This window comes from Arachis ipaensis, chromosome B04 (genome assembly GCF_000816755.2).
Source record: "Arachis ipaensis cultivar K30076 chromosome B04, Araip1.1, whole genome shotgun sequence".
Classification (NCBI taxonomy): Eukaryota; Viridiplantae; Streptophyta; class Magnoliopsida; order Fabales; family Fabaceae; genus Arachis; species Arachis ipaensis.
Genome location: NC_029788.2, coordinates 99,833,790 through 99,854,157, shown reverse-complemented (window position 1 = coordinate 99,854,157; position 20,368 = coordinate 99,833,790). Strand labels below are relative to the sequence as shown.

Below are 20,368 nucleotides of genomic sequence, written 5' to 3'. Positions count from 1 at the left end.
ATGGAGATGCTTCTTCCATGTAAATTGGAATTAGGTGCAGTAAAGTCACCAAGCATTCTCCTTGCATTATTGTTGTTGGGTTCGGCTGCCATCTCCTTTACTTGTTCGAAATTTTCAATAAGGTTTTCTCTGGATTGTTGTAATTTAGCTTCTCTTAGTTTCCCCTTCAGAGTCCTTTCAGGTTCTGGATCAGCTTCAACAAGAATGCCTTTTTCTTTGTCCCTGCTCATAAGAAAGAGAAGAGAAAAAGAAAAGAAGAGGAATCCTCTATGTCACAGTAAAGAGGTTCCTTATTGTTAGTAGAAGAAGAGAGGAAGAAGAAAAAAAAATTCGAACGCAGATAGAAGAGGGGGTTCGAATTTGGTGAGTGATGTGAGGAAGAGGTGTTAGTAGATGAATAAATAAATAGAATAAGATGAAAGAGGGAGAGGATTTTCGAAAATAATTTTTGAAAAAGAGTTAGTAATTTTCGAAAAATAATTTTGAAAAAGGTTAGTAGTTTTTCGAAAATTCAAATAAAAAAAATAAAATAATTAGTTAATTAAAAAGAAATTTTTGAAAAAGGGGGAAGATATTTTCGGAAATAGAGAGAGAGAGTTAGTTAGGTGGTTTTGAAAAAGATGAGAAACAAACAAAAAGTTAGTTAGTTAGTTGAAACAAATTTTGAAAAGATAAGAAGTTAGGAAGTTAGAAAAGATATTTTGAAATCATATTTTGAAAAAGATAAGATAAGAAGATATTTTTGAAAAGATATGATTGAAATTAGTTTTTGAAAAAGATTTGATTTTTTAAAATCACAATTAATGACTTGATTCACAAGAAATCACAAGATATGATTCTAGAACTCAAAGTTTGAATCTTTCTTAACAAGCAAATAACAAACTTGAAATTTTTGAATCAAAACATTAATTGTTATTGTTATTTTCGAAAATTAGGAGATAAAGATAAGAAAAAGATTTTTGAAAAATATTTTTAAAATTTTCGAAAATAACTAAGAAAAATGAAAAAGATTTGATTTTTTGAAAAAGATAAGATTTTTAAATTGAAAATTTGATTTGACTCATAAAAACAACTAGATTTTTGAAAATTTTTGAAAAAGTCAAATCTAATTTTCAAAATTTTAAGAGAGAAAAAGGGAAAGATATTTTTTTTTTGAATTTTTATGATGAGAGAGAAAAACAAGAAAAATGATGCAATGCATGAAAGTTATGGATCAAAACAATGAATGCATGCAAGAATGCTATGAATGTCAAGATGAACACCAAGAACACTATGAAGATCATGATGAACCTCAAGAACACATTTTTGAAAATTTTAATGCAAAGAAAACATGCAAGACACCAAACTTAGAAATCTTTAATGCTTAGACACTAAGAATTCAAGAATGCATATGAAAAACAAGAAAAGACACAAAACATGCAAATGCAAAGATCAAACAAGAAGACTTACCAAGAACAACATGAAGATCATGAAGAACACTATGAATGCATGAATTTTCGAAAAATGCAATATGAATATGCAATTGACACCAAACTTATAACATGACTCAAGACTCAAACAAGAACACAAAAAAATATTTTTGATTTTTATGATTTTATAAATTTTTTGTATTTTTTTCAAAAATTATTTGAAAAACAAAAATAAGGATTCCAAAATTTTTAATATGAATTCCAGGAATCTTATGCTCTAAAGCTCCAATCAAAGGGTCAGGCATGGCTTAAAAGCCAGCCAAGCTTTAGTATGTAAATCAGATCCATTGAGGTGATTAGTTGAAGACCAATCCCAAAGGAGTTTAGATATGGCTTTACAGCCAGCCAGGCTTCAACACCAGCAAGTGCACTGGGTCGTCCAAGTAATACCTTACGTGAGTAAGGGTCGAATCCCACGGAGATTGTTGGCTTGAAGCAAGCTATGGTCATCTTGTAAATCTCAGTCAGGCGGATATAATTGACTATGGAGTTTTTGAAATTAAATAATAAAATAGGGATAGAAATACTTATGTAAATCATTGGTGAGAATTTCAGATAAGCGAATAGAGATGCTTTCGTTCCTCTGAACCTCTGCTTTCCTGCTATCTTCATCCAATCAGTCTTACTCCTTTCCATGGCAAGCTTTATGTAATGCATCACCATTGTCAATGGCTACTTTCGATCTTCTCTCGGGAAAATGATCCAAATGCCCTGTCACGGCACGGCTAATCGTCTGGAGGCATCACCTTTGTCAATGGTTACATCCTATCCTCTCAGTGAAAATGGTCAACGCACCCTGTCATGGCACGGCTATTCATCTGTCGGTTCTCGATCATGCTGGAATAGGATTTACTATCCTTTTGCATTTGTCACTACGCCCAGCAATCGCGAGTTTGAAGCTCGTCACAGTCATTCAATCCCTGAATCCTACTCGGAATACCACAGACAAGGTTTAGACCTTTCGGATCCTCATGAATGGCCATCCATGGGTTCTAACTTATACCACGAAGATCCTGATTAAGGGATCCAAGAGATATTCATTCTAGCTTGTTGCATGTAGAACGGAAGTGTTTGTCAGGCACGCGTTCATAAGGGAGAATGATTATGAGCGTCACATAATCATCACCTTCATCATGTTCTTGGGTGCGAATGGATATCTTAGAAGCGGAATAAGTTGAATTGAATAGAAAAACAGTAGTACTTTACATTAATCTTTGAGGAACAGCAGAGCTCCACACCTTAATCTATGGAGTGTAGAAACTCTACCATTGAAAATACATAAGTGAAAGATCCAGGCATGGCCGAATGGCCAGCCCCCTAAAACGTGATCACAGGATCAGAATACAATCCAAGATGTCTAATACAATAGTAAAAGGTCCTATTTATAATAAACTAGCTACTAGGGTTTACAGAAGTAAGTAATTGATGCATAAATCCACTTCCGGGGCCCACTTGGTGTGTGCTTGGGCTGAGCTTGAGTGTTGCACGTGTAGAGGTCCTTCTTGGAGTTGAACGCCACCTTTTGTGCCATTTTGGGCGTTGAACTCCACTTTGCAACTTGTTTCTGGCGCTGGACACCAGAATTGGGCAGAGAACTGGCGTTGAACGCCAGTTTGTGTCATCTAAACTTGGGCAAAGTATGGACTATTATACATTGCTGGAAAGCCCTGGATGTCTACTTTCCAATTCAATTGGAAGCCCGCCATTTCGAGTTCTGTAGCTCCAGAAAATCCACTTTGAGTACAGGGAGGTCAGAATCCAACAGCATCAGCAGTCCTTCTTCAACCTCTGAATCTGATTTTTGCTCAAGTCCCTCAATTTCAGCCAGAAAATACCTGAAATCACAGAAAAACACACAAACTCATAGTAAAGTCCAGAAATGTGAATTTAACATAAAAACTAATGAAAACATCCCTAAAAGTAACTAGATCCTACTAAAAACATACTAAAAATAATGTCAAAAAGCGTATAAATTATCCGCTCATCAGATGTCTACAAAGAAGTCTGCCATACGGAAAAAATACCCCCAGCTCGACCCCTCAAAGGCAAAAGAGGAGGAGGAAACCGGAATGAATATTGTGAATACCATCGAGTCCGTGGGCACTCCACCAACGAATGCTTTGACTTAAAAAACGTCATAGAAAAAATTGGTGAGAGAAGGAAAGCTATATCAGTTTCTGGCCACCCGAGATGATGAGCAAAGAAAGAGACGAAGGGATGAAGATGTCGGACGAGCAAAGCGATCACCTCGTACACCAGAAAGACATGTCCATATGATACACGGTGGATTTGCAGGAGGAGGAATCTCCAAATCATCTCGCAAAAGATATCTCAAAGAAGTATATCATGTCGAAGGGAAGGAGGAAGCACCCGACATCCCTGCAATCACGTTCACAAAAGAAGACGCATCCGGTATCATCTCAGGACACGACGATCCCATGGTCATCACCATCATACTGGCAAACTCCAATCTCCACCGCACATTAATAGACCAAGGGAGCTCCACCGACATCTTATTCAAAACTGCCTTCGACAAGCTCGGCTTAGAAGAAAAGGAGCTTAGAGCATACCCGAACAGCCTGTTCGGACTGGGAGATACCCCAGTACAACCACTAGGATACGTGCCACTACATACAACCTTCGGAAAAGGGAACCAATCCAGAACACTCAAGATAGACTACATCGTGGTCGACGTGAGTTCAGCCTACAATGCCCTAATAGGTCGGACAACACTAAATCAACTCGAAGCAATAGTCTCAACTCCATATCTATGCATGAAATTTCCAACTACAGAAGGGATAGCTACGATAGAAGCAGATCAAAAGATGGCACGCCGCTGTTATAACGAAAGTCTAAACCTCAGAGGCAGAGGAGAAGAGTTCCATACAATTGAGCTTGGTGGAGTTCAGAGACGAGAAGAACTCCGTCCACAGCCCGAAGGTGAAGTAGAGAAAGTTCAGATCGGAGACACCTCGGACAAAACAACTAATATTGGCTCGATCCTGAAAGGAAACGCAAAAGAATTACTAGTACAGTTCTTACGAGATAATGTCGATCTCTTCGCATGGAAAGCTGCAGACATGCCAAGCATAGACCCCAAGCTAATGTGTCACAAGTTGGCGGTCTATCCAGGATCTTGGCCGGTACAGCAGAGACGAAGAAAACTTGGGCCAGAACGATCCCAAGCTGTGGAAGAACAGGTACAAGCACTACTGGAGGCAGGATTCATAAGAGAAGTCAAGTACCCACTATGGCTAGCTAACGTCGTCTTGGTGAAAAAATCAAATGGGAAGTGGCGGATGTGCACCGACTACACTGATCTCAACAAAGCCTGCCCAAAAGATCCTTACCCACTCTCAAGTATCGACGCTCTGGTAGATGCTTCATCTGGATATAGATACCTCTCGTTTATGGATGCATATTCAGGATACAACCAAATCCCCATGTACCCACCAAATCAAGAAAAGACCTCGTTTTTAACACCAAAAGCAAATTACTGCTACATTGTGATGCCTTTCAGTCTCAAGAATGCGGGAGCTACTTATCAAAGGCTAATGAATAAAGTCTTTTCATATCATATCGGAAAAATCATGGAAGTCTACGAGGACGACATGTTAATAAAGACACAAAGCGAAGAGATATTATTGTCCGACCTGGCCCAAGTGTTTGACACTATAAGGAAGCATGACATGCGACTCAATCCCACAAAATGCACCTTTGCAGTAGAAGCGGGCAAATTCTTTAGGTTTCATGCTCACACAAAGAGAAATTGAAGCAAATCCAGACAAATGCCAGGCCATACTCAACATGAAGAGCCCAACTTGCGAGATTGGCAGCCTTATCCAGATTCTTAGCAGGATCAGCGATAAGATTTCTCCCCTTCTATGCCACTTTAAGGAAAGGAAAGAAGTTCAAATGGACAAGGGAATGCGAGCAAGCCTTCCAGGATTTCAAAAGTTTCCTGGGACGACCACCTATCCTAACTCGACCACGAGAGGAAGAACCACTCGTATTGTACCTTGCGGTAGGAAGTCGGGCAGTAGCCTCAGCACTGATTCGAGAGGACGACAAAGGGAAACAACCTGTATACTTCATTAGTAAAGCGCTGTAGGGATCTAAGCTGAACTACCAAAAAATAGAAAAGTTTTCCTATACTCTCATACTGACATCTCGACGACTTCACCCGTACTTCCAGGCTCACACCATTAAGGTTCAAACCGACCAGCCCATAAAAGAGATATTGCAGAAAACAGATCTCCGAGGCAGAATTTTACAATGGGCAGTCGAGTTAACCGAGTTCGACCTCCAATATAAAGCTCGGACAGCCATCAAATCATAGTACTTAGCTGATTTCATTGCAGAATTCACAAATACCCTGGAAAGTGGAAGTGGCGCATGTGTGATAATAGAAAGTAACCAAGGAACCCAAGTTGAGCTCTTCCTCAAATTTGGGTTCCCGGCCTCAAACAACCAGGCGGAATATGAAGCGTTACTAGCTGGTTTGAAGCTGGCTAAGGAGGTTGGAGCTCAAAAACTCAACATCTTCAGCGATTCACAAGTAGTCACCTCACAAATAACAGGGAGCTACCAAGCCAAAGATCCCACCATGAAAAAGTATTTGGATAAAACCAAAGAACAGCTCAGACAACTCGGGGAATATAAGATCTGCCACATACCCCGCGAACAAAATGCCCGAGCTGATGCACTCTCAAAACTAGCCAGCACCAAACCAGGGGGCAACAATAGAAGCCTCATCCAGGAAATGCTACAGAACCCGTCAATCTCGGAAGAGGAAAAAGTCCTAGCCATAACAAGTCAGGATCAAGGATGGATGACCCCCATAATTAATTACCTCAAAACAGAAACACTCTCCACAGATGAAAATGAGGCAAAGAGGTTAAAACGAGAGGCTCGGTACTACACTATCATAAACAACACCCTATATAAAAGAGGGATTTCAATACCACTATTAAAATGTGTGCCGACCTCCAACACAAGGGAAGTTTTAGAGGAAGTACACAGTGGCATTTGTGGTAATCATCTCGGAGCACAAGCTCTCACTAAAAAAGTACTCCGGGCAGGATTTTATTTGCCAATTCTATAAAAGGAAGCTACAGAGTTTGTAAGGACATGCCCACCATGCCAGAAACATGCCAACTTTCACATCGCCCTGCCAGAAGAGCTCATCAACGTAACCTCACCTTGGCCATTTTCAAAATGGGGACTCGATCTTCTCGGACCTTTCCCCCAGGGATCAGGACAAGTTAAATTTCTCATAGTAGGGGTAGACTATTTCACAAAGTGGATCGAGGCAGAGCCCCTAGCCAACACCACTGCTCAAAGAAGCCGGAAATTCCTATATAGGAACATTGTCACAAGGTTCGGGGTTCCATACTCCATCACCATAGACAATGGCACTCAATTCACAAATGCAGGCCGAAGCTGCGAACAAAGTCATATTGGCTGGGTTAAAATGGAGATTACAAGACGCAAAGGGAGCTTGGGCTGAAGAGCTTCCACAAGTCCTATGGGCATATGGAACGACGCCACATTCCACCACAAAGGAATCACCCTTCCGATTAGCATACGGAACGAAAGCAATGATCCCAGTAGAGATCGAAGAAGGGTCGTCTAGAGTCGTTCATTACAATAAGAAAGTCAACTCCCAACTTCAAAGGGAAGAGCTCGACCTACTTCCTGAAATCCAAGAAAGAGCTCGGATCAGGGAAGAAGCACTAAAACGTCGAATGGCTTCCAGATATAATCGAAAGGTAGTGCCAAGAGGTTTTGCTGAGAATGATCTCATCCTAATCCGAAATGATATTGGAACAACTCGACCCGGAGAAGGAAAGCTGGCAGCAAACTGGAAAGGACCCTACCGAGTCATAGAAGTACTTGGGAAGGGCTACTACAGACTGTCCGAACTCGATGGACGAGAGCTTCCCAGATTATGGCACGCCTGCAACCTAAGAAGGTACTATAGCTAGAGAAGGTAAAAGATCTCATCATAGGATGCACTCTTTTCCCTGAAAAGGTTTTTTAATGAGGCACCAAGTTGAGATTCAGAAATTATCCGACTTAAAGGGATGAAAAACTCCCGCATGTATATATTTGCACTTTCTTTTGAATAAAATATATTTTAGATATTCTACAAATTCTCAAGACGCATTAATCTGAAGCATTCATCGTCCAATTATAAAGCAACAGATCGGCAGAAAGTGAAAAACAGATTCACTACACGATCACGATAAAGACCAATAGAGATGAAAACGCGATTCATCTAAAGGTTGACCAAACAAAGATAGAAACCACCTTCTACAAATCGGCAAAGACTAACACAGAATAATGCAAGAAGTTATCGAAAGTGATCCGGAAAAAGAACCTGACGAGGTCTTATGGATTGCTAAATAATAACTTAAAGACTGGCCGACGTTAAGAAGTCGGACCAAGTCAACCCAAGTTATAAGTAAACCCTGGAAAGAGGTCTGGCCAACCCTATTAAAGAGGATTACTTTAACTTCGAAGGGCCCGACATGACAAAGTCGGCCCAAAACATAAAGTTATAAAAGTAATCCCTGAAAGAGACCTGACAAAGGTCCAAGAAAGAGGATTACAAAATAACTTAGAAGAGATCGACATGACGAAGTCAGTCTCCTACAACAAACAAGTTATAAAAGTAATCCCTGAAAGAGACCTAACAAAGGTCCAAGAAAGAGGATTACAAAATAACTTAGAAGAGATCGACATGATGAAGTTGGTCTCCTACAACAAACAAGTTATAAAAGTAATCCCTGAAAGAGACCTGACAAAGGTCCAAGAAAGAGGATTACAAAATTACTTAGAAGAGATCGACATGACGAAGTCGGTCTCCTACAACAAACAAGTTATAAAAGTAATCCCTGAAAGAGACCTGACAAAGGTCCAAGAAAGAGGATAACAAAATAACTTAGAAGAGATCGACATGACAAAGTCGGTCTCCTACAACAAACAAGTTATAAAAGTAATCCCTGAAAGAGACCTGACAAGGGTCCAAGAAAGAGGATTACAAAAATAACTTGGAAAAGGACGACGCAAAGAAGTCGGTCTCCCACAAACAAGTTATAAAAGTAGTCCCTGAAAGATACCTAACAAAGGTCCAAAAAAGAGGACTACAAAAATAACTGGAAAAAGGACCAACGTAACGAAATTGGTTATGGATTGCTAGAAATAAATACAAGTAAAAGCGAGAAAACTGAAATACAAGTTGGATCCACACATCCACGACCTCAAAGGATCCAAGCTACAAGCAATAAGTACAAAGCAATCCAAAGAGGCCGAGCAGCAAGACTCCAGCATTCTCAAAACCCAGAAAGGCACCAAGACAAGTGCAAACAAGCATGATATAAAATACAATATTATAACAAGCTTCAGGGTCAGGCCCAAAAGCTTGAAAGCTACTTGTTGTTTTTTCAAAATAAAAAGTTGCTAAACAAGCAACCAGAAGGAGTATCAACAGTCAGCAAAATATTCAAACTACAAAATAAAGAGTTTTAAAGCCCACAAGCCGGGCTATCTACACAAATATCCAAGAAAAATCACCTAAGATCGGGAGCCTTCTCGGTAGCATCAGTACGGGGAGAAGGAGGGCGAGTCTGAATAGGCACAGCATCCACGGTACCATCATCCCGATTCAAGATCTGACAGTCCGGATTAGAAGCGGAATAACCGACCTCAACTAGAGGAACTGTGGAAGTTGACACTTTGGCAGAAGGCACAGGGGGAGGTTCGACATCGTCATCATCCTGGTCATCAGGGACAATCTTACCATCCTTCACAACATCGTCCAGGCTAAAAAGAGTAAAGTCGGCCTCGGGAGCAATAATTCGAACCTGCTCCTTCAGGTTCTCGTAAGTAGCATTCACACTGCCAACAAGATGACCCTGGAGCTCGGAGTAATTAGCTCGGGCGTTCTCCAACTCCTCCTTCAAATGCATTCCCTCCCGATAGGATGTGACGTAGCTGTCTTTATGCCTTAATGTCGTGTCCTCGGCCAACCGCACAGAAGCCGCCAGAGCAAGGGAACTCGCCTTCTCATTCTTCAGATCCTTCTCCAGTTTGGCCACCTTCACCTCAAGCTCCTCCTTCAAGCCCTTCATCCGGTCGAACTCCTGTTTTGCCTCCTCCATAAAAGCTTTGGTGGCATGGAGAGGAAGATTTTGAGCAGTCCGATATAGGGCAGCTCCCATGTATGCCATCTTGATGCTACTCCGAGTTATAAAATCTAAGTGGCGGAGGAGCGAAACATCATCCATGGGGAGGGCACCATACGGACCGATCTGTTGGTCAACAAACTCCACCGCATCAAAGTCAGGAGCGTCAAGGTTGAAAGACTCAATTTTTTTTTGTTTTTTGTTGGGAGGAGCACCAAAAATAGCGGCAGAAGTCTGTGGAGGGTCAGCCAGACGAACTCGAGGAGTGGGGATCACTTTCCTTAGCCCAGGAGAACTCGGCACGGGCGGCTTCACCGAAACGTGAGAAGATCCCTCTCCTGCCACCTTAGCCGAGATATTTTGAGCAGCTGCAGCCTTCCTTTCCTTCTTGAATGCCTTCATGGAATCGTTATTTTTTGACATCTCTGAAAATACAGAATCAACCGTAGTGATGAGTTACAATCTAGAAGAAGCAAAACTAAGAAGCAAGTATAGAAACAAGTCGAACAGTACCCAAAGCAGTTCGAACCAAAGACGGGTCACTCAAAAACTTTTTTCTATCAAGATGGGGTGGTTCCCCCCATAAATCTTCAAGAACAATTACAAAAGCCCGCTCAACCTCGTCAAGCATCTCCCACGTATAGCGAGACACTCTTACATTCCTTTGCCATTCTAGAGGAAAAGCAGGCTCATCATTTTCATCAAGAAAAAGGGGCGGGCCCCCTCCACAGCGCGGGCTCTAAAGAAATAATTCTTAAAATCCTTAAAGACTCATCGTACATGGAAAAAACTTTATGCCCCTGGGCCGACCTGAAAGAAACCCAGGAAGTTTTCTTTTTGGAAGAACCTCCAGGCTTGGCAGAAACAAAAAGATAGAGGAAAAGAGTCTGAGAAGGTGTTATGCCTAACTCTTGGCAAAGCAGCTGAAAAATCTTGATAAAACCCCAGGAATTCGGATGAAGCTGGGATGGGGCAATGTTACACGACCACAACAAGTCGGTCTCGAAAGCAATAAAAGGAAAAGTAATGTCCAACTGGCTGAAGAAATATTCATAGGCATAGAAGAAAGGGACGCTCCCCCTCGACAGAAGTAGGAAAATAAACCGTCTCGTCAGAGTCAGGCGCCACAAGCTCATAATCTCTCTCTCGGGCACCACCACCACAAACTCTATGACGTTTCCTCAGCTCTACACAAAACTCAGCATCAACAACAGAGACACACATTAAGACAAGGGAGTCTAGCCAATCGAACATCCCCTCGGGAACTTTAGAAGACATCTCTATAATGTTATTGCGAGAAGACATGAGGCCAACTAATCCTACAATAAGAAAAGAAGATTGGATTACTAAAAAACATCTCAGACGAGGGGCAAAACAACTCAACTAATATGATACAGAAGAACAAACAGAAAAGAAAAACTCCAAGACTCAAACCAAAGTCCTGAGGCATCCTTTGGAGGCAGTAACAAAGCAAGGTTTCAGGAAAAATCTACAGCTTACGTCCCGGCATCTCTCAAACAAGAAAAGAAGATTTCAAACAGCAAACATTTTCATAGGAGAAAGACAAAACACATAAAGTCATCAAAGCCACTATCTTTTTACAGTCTATCAGCAAAAAGCATCAACAACATCAAACACGCCAAGCGGAAATCGTCAAAGGCACAACCTTTTTTTAGAATCAAACAAAATCATCATCAAAAGCACAAACAGAAACGGTGATAACATGCAAAAGCCCTAAGAGCATCAAGCAACAGGAAAGATGAAAAGGTTCATGCAAAAGGGCGAAGAAACTCCTAGAACACACATTACAACAGCAATCAGGCACAGCAAAAGCAGAAAGATCCAAACTTTCTCAAAATCAAACATGAAAAAGTGACACGGAAAAGAGAGAGGGAGAAAAATCAAACCTGGGAAAACAGGAGAAAACCTCAAAAGAAAGCTGAAGAGCAGAAGCGGTAGGCGAAAGAGCCACCCCTCAAACGAAAAAACTCGCCAAAAGTAGGAAACGGAAGGTGAAATCCAGAATCACCCCTCTTCTACAGAAAGCAGTAGCAAGCAGGCGTCGCTTCGGAGAAACTATGAAGTCTAGGCGAAAAACAGAAAGAAAGAAAAGTAAGGAGAGGTTACGAGGAAGAGAAATCGTTTCTGATAAGCAAAAATTCAAAATAAAGCCAAGAGAAACGGGGCAATTAATACCAATTAATGAAGGTATTAAACCCTCGCACGTTCCCAAGAACAAAGCGCTAATACAAAAGCGCGCGCTTTTAGAAGAAAACGTTCCGCATTCAAAAAATGAGGAAATCTACAAAGAAGAAGTCGACAAAATGCTCGAGTTCGGCTTCACTAGAAAAAGTTCGAAGTCAAAGACTCGACCTCCCAGAAGAAAGACCGAGCTCGAGCAGGGGCACTGTTCATACCCTGGGTCACAATGTCCGACCCGGGATGATTAGCAACAAAGCGACCAACCTCTTCAGGTCCGACTATCCGACCTCTTCTCAAAGAGCTCGGACAAATCGACAGGAAAGCCCAGTAAAGGGTCCAAATAGAGGAACACGACCCGAATCCAAAGGCAGCCCAAGCCTATAGAGATAAGGGCGGTTCCCTTGAAGATAAGCTGACCTCAACTCAAAAAGATAAGATAAGATAAGATAACTAACTTATCTTATCTAAAAAGGTCACTCTACAACTACTATAAATACACTGGGGCACCCAGGTATAACTCATACTCTGATTCTACAAAAAACCTGTTTAATACCCATGCTAACTTAAGCATCAGAGTCTCTTGCAAGTACCTCCCACCCTCTGGTGACGAAGGATCAGCAGTGCAGCCAGTCCCACAAGTCGGACACGACAGCTCCGGCCGCCACCCACCAGCCGGACACGTCATCTCCGACCAGTACAGAAGATCTCGTCCGAGATCGACCTACAGTTTCAGGTAACCCTTGGAATAGGTAGAAATAGGGAGAGTGAATTGAATCAAAAGTTGATTGTTGCCTAATTGTGCCTTGAAAGTGTAATATTTCATAAAAATTAGCTCAAAGGCAACAACCAATTCAACACTAAAGGAGCTTGCTTATCCATGTCAAGAAGTAGGAAATAATCATATAACCATAATCCTTGTTTAAAAAGCAATTACTTGATTAAAATCAAATTGAATTGCTCAAAAATTTCAAGACACAAGTGATTGCGTATATGATCATTTATGTTCAACAACTACATGGATAGGCAATATCATCAATTCACTTGCTAACTCTGTATGCACTTAACATATAACACCAAACAAGGAATTAAATCTAAAATTTCAGTTCAATTTGGTGTTAAGCAAGAATATCTATCAAGTGCAGAAGAGAATCTCATGTTAAACATCATCATAAATTATATAAAATTGCACAAGTACAAATCCAAATGTCTAATGAAAACAAAATTTAAAGCTCATGCTTATCAGACTTGAGAATCAAAACAAAAACTCCATTCAGGCATTTCACTGAACATGTAGTGTGCATTAGTTTCAAACAGCAAACAATAATTTCAGTCCAGATACACAAGTTTAACTAACCTAAGTGATAAACCACTATTTTATGGTTTATTTTGCATTGAATTGAGTGAGTTTTATCCATTATTCTCATACTTATGCATATAATTTGCATGTTTTATATTTTCCTTCCTCATTTTGTGCTATGATTGAAAACATACTTCTTTGGCCTTAAATTTGCTAATTTTAATCCTCTCTTATTACCATTCGATGCCGTGATATATTTGTTAAGTGTTTTCAGGGTTTATAGGACAGGAATGGCTTAGAGGATGGAAAAGAAGCATGCAAAAGTGGAAGGAACACAAGAAATTAAGTATTTCAGAATCTGGTAGCAACGCGCACGCGTAGATGACGCGTACACGTGACTGGTGCAGGAGACAAGCTACACGCACGCGTGGATGACGCGTATGCGTGACCAGGAATTTGTTCAGCAATGCGTACACGTGGACGACACGTACGCGTGGACGACGCGTACGCGTGACAGAGCGTCACGTGTTGCAATTTATAAAAAATGCTGGGGGTAATTTCTGGGCTGCTTTTGACCCAGTTTCTGGCCCGAAAATACAGATTAGATGTTACAGAGTGGAGCTGGAAAGGGAACTAACTTTCATTCACACAATTTTAGATTTAGATGTAGGTTTCTAGATAGAGGCTCTCTCCTCTCTCTAGGTTTTAGGGTTTTTTCTTTCAATTTCTCCTTAGGTTCAGGTTCAATCTTCCTTTAATTTAGTTTTCTCTTACTTTTATTTGTTTAAGCACTTTAGTTCATCTTCTTCTCTTGTTAATTTCCCTTTTTCACCATTTTTATGTTTATGAGCTCTTGTTACGTTTGATATCTTTTAATGCAATTTATGTTTTCTATGTTTATTGTTGCTCTCTTTAATTGATAGTCATTGATTCTTGCAATTGGCTGTTTAGATTTTATTATCTCTTATTAATTTTCTATGCTTTTATTTTATGTCTTCCAAGTGTTTGATAAAATGTTTGGATGGATTTTGAATTAGATTTTTATATTCTTAACTTGGATTGATCAATTAGAGACTCTTGAGTTATCAAAACTCTTTTGTTGATTGGTGATTGAAGATTGCCGGTTAGCTTGAACTTCACCAAAGCTAGTCTCTCACTACGAGTGACTAGGACTTGTGAACTCAAGTTGATTGTATGCACTTGACCTTCCTCCATTGGTTAGAGGTTAACTAAGTGAAGGCAATTCACATTTACCATCACAATTGACGATGATAATGAGGATAGGACTTCTAATTCTTAATCCTTGCTAAGAGCATTCTTAGTTATTAGTTTATTTTTCTCGCAATTTATATTTTCTTATCCCTTATTTCAAAAACCCAAATATATTTTTTCATAACCAATAATAAATACACTTCCCTGCAATTCCTTGAGAGACGATCCGAAGTTTAATACTTCGGTTAATTTTATTGGGTTTGCTTAAGTGACAAACAATTTAAATATTGATTGAGGTTTAATTGTCGGTTTGGAACTATACTTGCAACGCGATATTTTTTTATGAAAATCTTTACTGATATTTTTCCTCTGTCACTAAGCCTAACTAAAATTTCTAAAATCAAAATTAAAAAGCAGTGAAAATAAAGAAAAGAACGACAGGGAACTGAGGAAGAGAACCTGCGTTGATGAAGAAAGAAGAAGAATGGGGTAAGCTTAAGGGTGGTGGTGATGTTGCGGTGGCACAGAACTTCGCCACCGCTGGTGGTTGCTCGCCGAAAACTTGACGAGCACGGACTAGGGCTGGCGTGCAGAAAGTAGAGTTGTCGCGCGCAGCGAAAGAAGAAATGGTGGAAGGGGGAAGAAAGAGAAGAAAGAAGAGAGGGAAGGTAGGCGACGGTGGTCGCCGGTGGTGTTGTCGTCGGACGGGGGGTAATTGGGAGGTGTGTTTAGGTTGGGCTAAAAGGAGGAAGAAGAAGAAAGGGGTTTTGGGGGGTTATCTGATGGGGCACGATGGTATCCCCTTTCAAATTAACGTTCGAAAGGTGCCTTGTGCGTACGCACAAGGCTTTGTGCCCATGCACACTAGGGAAATGGAAGGGTGTGCGAACACACAGTAGCGTGTGAGCGCTGCGAACAAAAGAGGTATCAAGGTCTGTGCGCGCGGACAAGGGTGTGTGTGTGCGCACACAAGGGAAATTAAAGGGTTGTTCCCATGCACACTGGGTTCGAGCGTCACGCGAAAAGTTGCAGGGGTTGATGCGCACAGGCTGTGCTAGCGCTCCCAACAGAATGGCTGCAAGCTGGTGTGCGGACGCACAAGCCTGTGCGTTCGCACAGAGTGTGCGAAAGAGTGATGCGTACATACGCACAAGCAGGTGCACACGCACAAGGCGCAAAAGAACCAGGGGAGCGCCCACGCACAAGCCGTGCGGGCGTTGCGAACAGAGGGCATAAACATGAGTGTGCGCGCGCACAACTTGGTTTGCACGCACAGGATGCAGAAAATAGAGGCTTTGTGCGCACGCACGATCCCCTATTTTTCCAAAAAAATTTCTTAATTTCTAAGGTACTCAACCTTAGCTCAATCAAAATTTCAACCCCAAACATACAAACATTCAAACATTCATGACCCATAAGCAAATTAACCTATGTAACTCAAAGATTAAACTAATCCTAAGTGAATCAACATAACAAAAAGCAATTAAGTCAAAGAACTATAAACAAATAGAGAAGAGTTAGAACAATGTTACCATGGTAGGGTGTCTCCCACCTACGATAGTAGGATAGGTCAAGTGAGCATAATTGATCTCAATCCACAAGTCCTAGCCAACTCTATTAATGGAAGGCTTAGAGTTAGTGGAAACCAAATTAACTAACAATCCTAACACAATGTAGAATGGACATCCACAACTCAAGTTCACCTGATTACCCAATTTCCCAACCAAGAGTGTGAAAAACTAGGCGAAAATCCAACCAAGCATTTTATCAAACACTTGGAAGGCCTAAAAGAGAAGCATGGTAAAATAACAAGAGATAATAAAATCTACAACTACCAATTGCAAGAAAACAATAATAACAACTAAATTAAACAATAAGAAACATAAAACATGAATTGCATTAATTAAAATTAAAAGTAACAAAGTACCATAAAATAAAAGAACAAAAGAAGGGAAATAACAAATAGGAGTAAAGAACAAGGTGCAATAACAATAAATGGCAAAGAAAACTGAATGAAAACAAGAATTAAACCTAAATCTCAGAGAGATCTAACCTGATCTACCCTAATTCTAGAGAGAAGGGAGAGCTTCTCTCTCTAGAATATGACCTAAAGCATGTTTCTAATCTACCCTAATTGCTCTCCCCTTCATTCCTCCTCACTTTGGCTTGAAATAGCTTCAAAAATGAGTTGGACTGGATTTTGGAGGCCAAGAATTCGCCACCAACGATTTGCAATTAATGAGCTCACGTGACAAGGGTCACGTGTACGCGTGACCACCTGGCGAAATTCATCCTCACGCGTACGCGTGAGTCACACGTATGAGTCGCCATGAGCTCACACCTGACGGTACGCACGCATCACTATGCGTACGCCACGGCTGCTGAATCTTCCAAACTCCATTTCTTCATGGTTTCTTCTCTTTTGCAAGCTCTTTTTCTCACTTCTTCAACCCATACTTGCCTTGAAAATCTGAAATCACTTAATAAATACATCAAGGCACCAAATAGGATTAAAGCGAATAAAATTTAGCAATTAAAAGGCCTAAAAAGCATGTTTTTACCTTCAAGTACAATTTAGGAAGAAATCATGAAACTATGCTATTTTAATGGATAAGTGCAAGAAAAGTTGATGAAATCCACCCAAATAGAACAAATAAATATCATGAAATGTAGATTCATCAAGTACACTGTTTGATCATTTGATAAACATATGGAAATCCAATCAAGGCCCAGTTCCAGAGACTTGCAATCTTTATTTTTTGGTAGATTTGAAGTTTCAGTCACCACTTCACATATAGGTATGGTTCTGTTGTAAACCCCGCTAAATTAGTGAATAATTAGTCAATAAATTAAATTCTAATAAAGAAAACTAGAAATGCAAATTTAATAGTAAAATAGGATAGAGCTAATTAAAACGAGAATTTTGACACCAATTTTAAAGGATTTGGCCCAAGATTGGGCCGAACGGGCTGAACCGGACGAACCGAGCCCGTATTGGCCCAAGGCCCAGCCCAATATATTTAAAACATGAGTTTCAGCTCATCCTTCTTCTTCATCACTTCCACGCTGCACAATGAAAAGAGAGAAGGAAGGAGATTCTCAAACCCTAGCTCAATCTTTAAACCAAGATAAATTTTGATCCGAAGCTCCGATCGCCGCCCCGTTTGTGGCCACGCGTTCACAGTAATGAGCTCTACAAAACCCGATACCTTTCAAGGTGAAACAATCATAATCTCAGCTCCTATTATCTCTTCTTCAAATCTGAAATGATAGGGTTTTTGGTGTGGTAAGATTTTGGTTAAATTGATGTTATAGGATCAAATTGACTTGAGAAATTGGTGGGCTTTGGTTTGATTGAGGCATATACAAGGTAAGGTTCATCAACCCTAGCCAATCTCGGTTCTAGCATGTTAGATTGTGAATTTTGAGTGTGTGGTGATATATGTGAAATTAGGTGTATAAGTGTATATGTTGGAGCTTGAATTGTGAGCATTGGAAGCTTGGTGGTGATTGGAGCTAAGATTTTGGTTGATTTCTCAAGCTTGAGGGGCTGTGCTTGTGACTAGTGTGGCTGTCTTGGATTAAATATAGCGATCGGCCAATGTATGGTTTAGGTTTCACGCATTTAATATGTAAGGCTCTGTGAAAACTTAGGCTAGAGAACTATAGGATAGGTTGAAGTGGTTAAAGGTGTTAAATGATTAGTCTTTATGATATTGTTGGATAAATTGATGTTGAGTATGTGTTGAGGAATATGGTGAATGTGTGATGTTTTCTTGGTGTTTGGTTATAATTGAGCAATTAATAATGTAGGTTGGATATCATAATGATGTGGTTGAGGTTGAGTGGTGTTTATTTGAATTTGTTGGCATTGGTATGATGATTAATGATGTGTTGATGGTTGGAGAATTTTGTGGTAGTGACAATAGGTGCATATAGAATATTATGTTAGTTGTGATTAAAACTTGTAGAGTTGGATTGTAATGAGATATTAATGAGCTAAGGAAATGATAGGATTGTTGTGCTATGATTAAAGGCTAGTTAGATTGATGGTTATGGTATGTTAAGTTGAATGAAAAAGAGATTTGAAAGGAAAAATGTGGTTTTGGTAAAAAATGAGGTTTGGTGTAATTTGGTAAAAAGTGATTTTTGATGAACTTTGGAAGTCCATAGCTTGCTCCTCAAATTTTGGATGGAAATGCGGTTTGTTTCAAATAAAAGATGGTTTTGCAAACTTTTGAACGATATAAATTTTGTAGAGAAAGTTATGGACAACAGAAGTTTGGTGTGAAAAATGGGTATGCAGGTGGCTAAATTCTGGTTTTGCAGCTTTCTGGGCAATCAGTTATTTTTTTTGGAAAAACGTACATCCACGCGCACGCGTGGCATGGCATTTTAAACTGCGCATGCGCGAATAGCCCATGCGTGCGCGCGGTGAGTCCACATGCATGACCACGCGTACGCATGACCCAGACGTACGCGTGACATGATGTTCTCACCAACGCGTACGCATGGTAAGGGAATGCGCGCGCATGCTACCTTTTCATACTACCACGCGTACGCGTGGCCCCTGTTTTTTGCAAAACTGGTTGATGTGTTTTAAAATCAAATTTCAGACTTCCAAACCTCTATTTTAATTCCTTTAGTCATATAAAGGGATATTAAACCTAGTAATTAGTTAAAGCTAGAAAATAGAGATAACTTGGGAATGAAGTAAAGGTTAAAAATGATGAATTGTATAAGAAGGTGTATATAGGAATGAATTATGACGTTACGACTTGAATGATTAATTTTCTACATTATGAAGTATATGAGGCAAGTAAGAGAGTAATGTAAGGAATTGAGAATTGATAATGTTAATAATTAATCAAGAATAAGAAAATGTATGATCAATGGGTTAAGTAAAACTGAGAATAATGAGATGAGATATGAATCACTGTAAGATTGAAAATGATAAATTGTAAGAAACGATTGAATGACTTGAGCTTGGGGCGTTGTCTCTCCCATGTCAGCCGGAATTTTCCCGTGGTATTTATTAAGAAAGTGCAGTAGTGTCGCGAGTATGCCGGGGTTGCATATGTAAGCTAAAGATTGGATAACATTAAGCTTGGGGTATTGTTTTCCCCATGTCAACTTGGGGTGTTGTCTCTTCTCCCCATGTCAGCTTGGGATTTGTCCCATGGATATTATTGAGCTTGGGGGCATTCTCTTCCCCATGTCAGCTTAGGAATTCTCCCCATGGTGTAGTTTCGAGCTTGAGAACATGTCGGGATGGCTACGTAACTGACAGTTGATATCAACAGCCATAGGACAGGCATGCATCATATGCATTTGCATGTATGACTTGTTTGTGCATTAATTGAGATTGCCTAATTGATTATAATATGCTAATTGTCATAATTGATATCTGTATTATCTGTATTTTACATGTGTTTGCCTTGTCTGTTTGTTTGTCCCTGTATTTACCGGGGATGGAGGAACGGAGGAAGAATAGAAGGGTTTAGTGTGTAGGTCAAGTTTTAGTTAAGTTTCGGTACCCTTAGAAGACCACCCTTTTATGGCTTCTGCTTAGAGTTTAAGACTTATAACTGTATGTTGGAGTTCTAGGATTGCCTCTAGCATTCCCAAGACCTTATATATTATATGTGTGGCACCTTTACCATGCTGAGAACCTCCGGTTCTCACCCCATACTGTGTTGTTGTTTTCAGATGCAGGTCGAGCGGCACCTCGGTAGGCGTCTGAAGGTTCTGCGGCGAAGTGTTTTACTTTGGGTCAGGAGCTAGTTATGCTGTGTTCTTGGCCCTCTACTCGTATCATCTGTACATATATGTTATTGAACTTTAGTTTTCTTCTCACGCAAGTAACCACGTTTTCTGTGGGTTGCGCTTTTAAATTTTGCGATTTTGTTTTATCTGTTTTTCAAGGCTCCTAGTTAAGTATCTCTTTTCCTATATATATATATATATATATATATATATATATATATATCTATTTTTTG

General features: G+C 40.2%; 1 protein-coding gene across 1 annotated transcript in view; it reads left to right on the top strand.

Moving 5' to 3' along the window:
* The window catches only part of LOC107636764 (coenzyme Q-binding protein COQ10 homolog, mitochondrial-like), a 42,706-nt gene that overhangs the window by 20,123 nt on the left and 2,215 nt on the right, over positions 1–20,368 (top strand). The window contains exon 4 of the mRNA XM_021122513.1: positions 17,053–17,162. Coding sequence (XP_020978172.1) covers positions 17,053–17,162 — 110 coding nt within the window. The remainder of the gene's footprint in view (positions 1–17,052; positions 17,163–20,368) is intronic.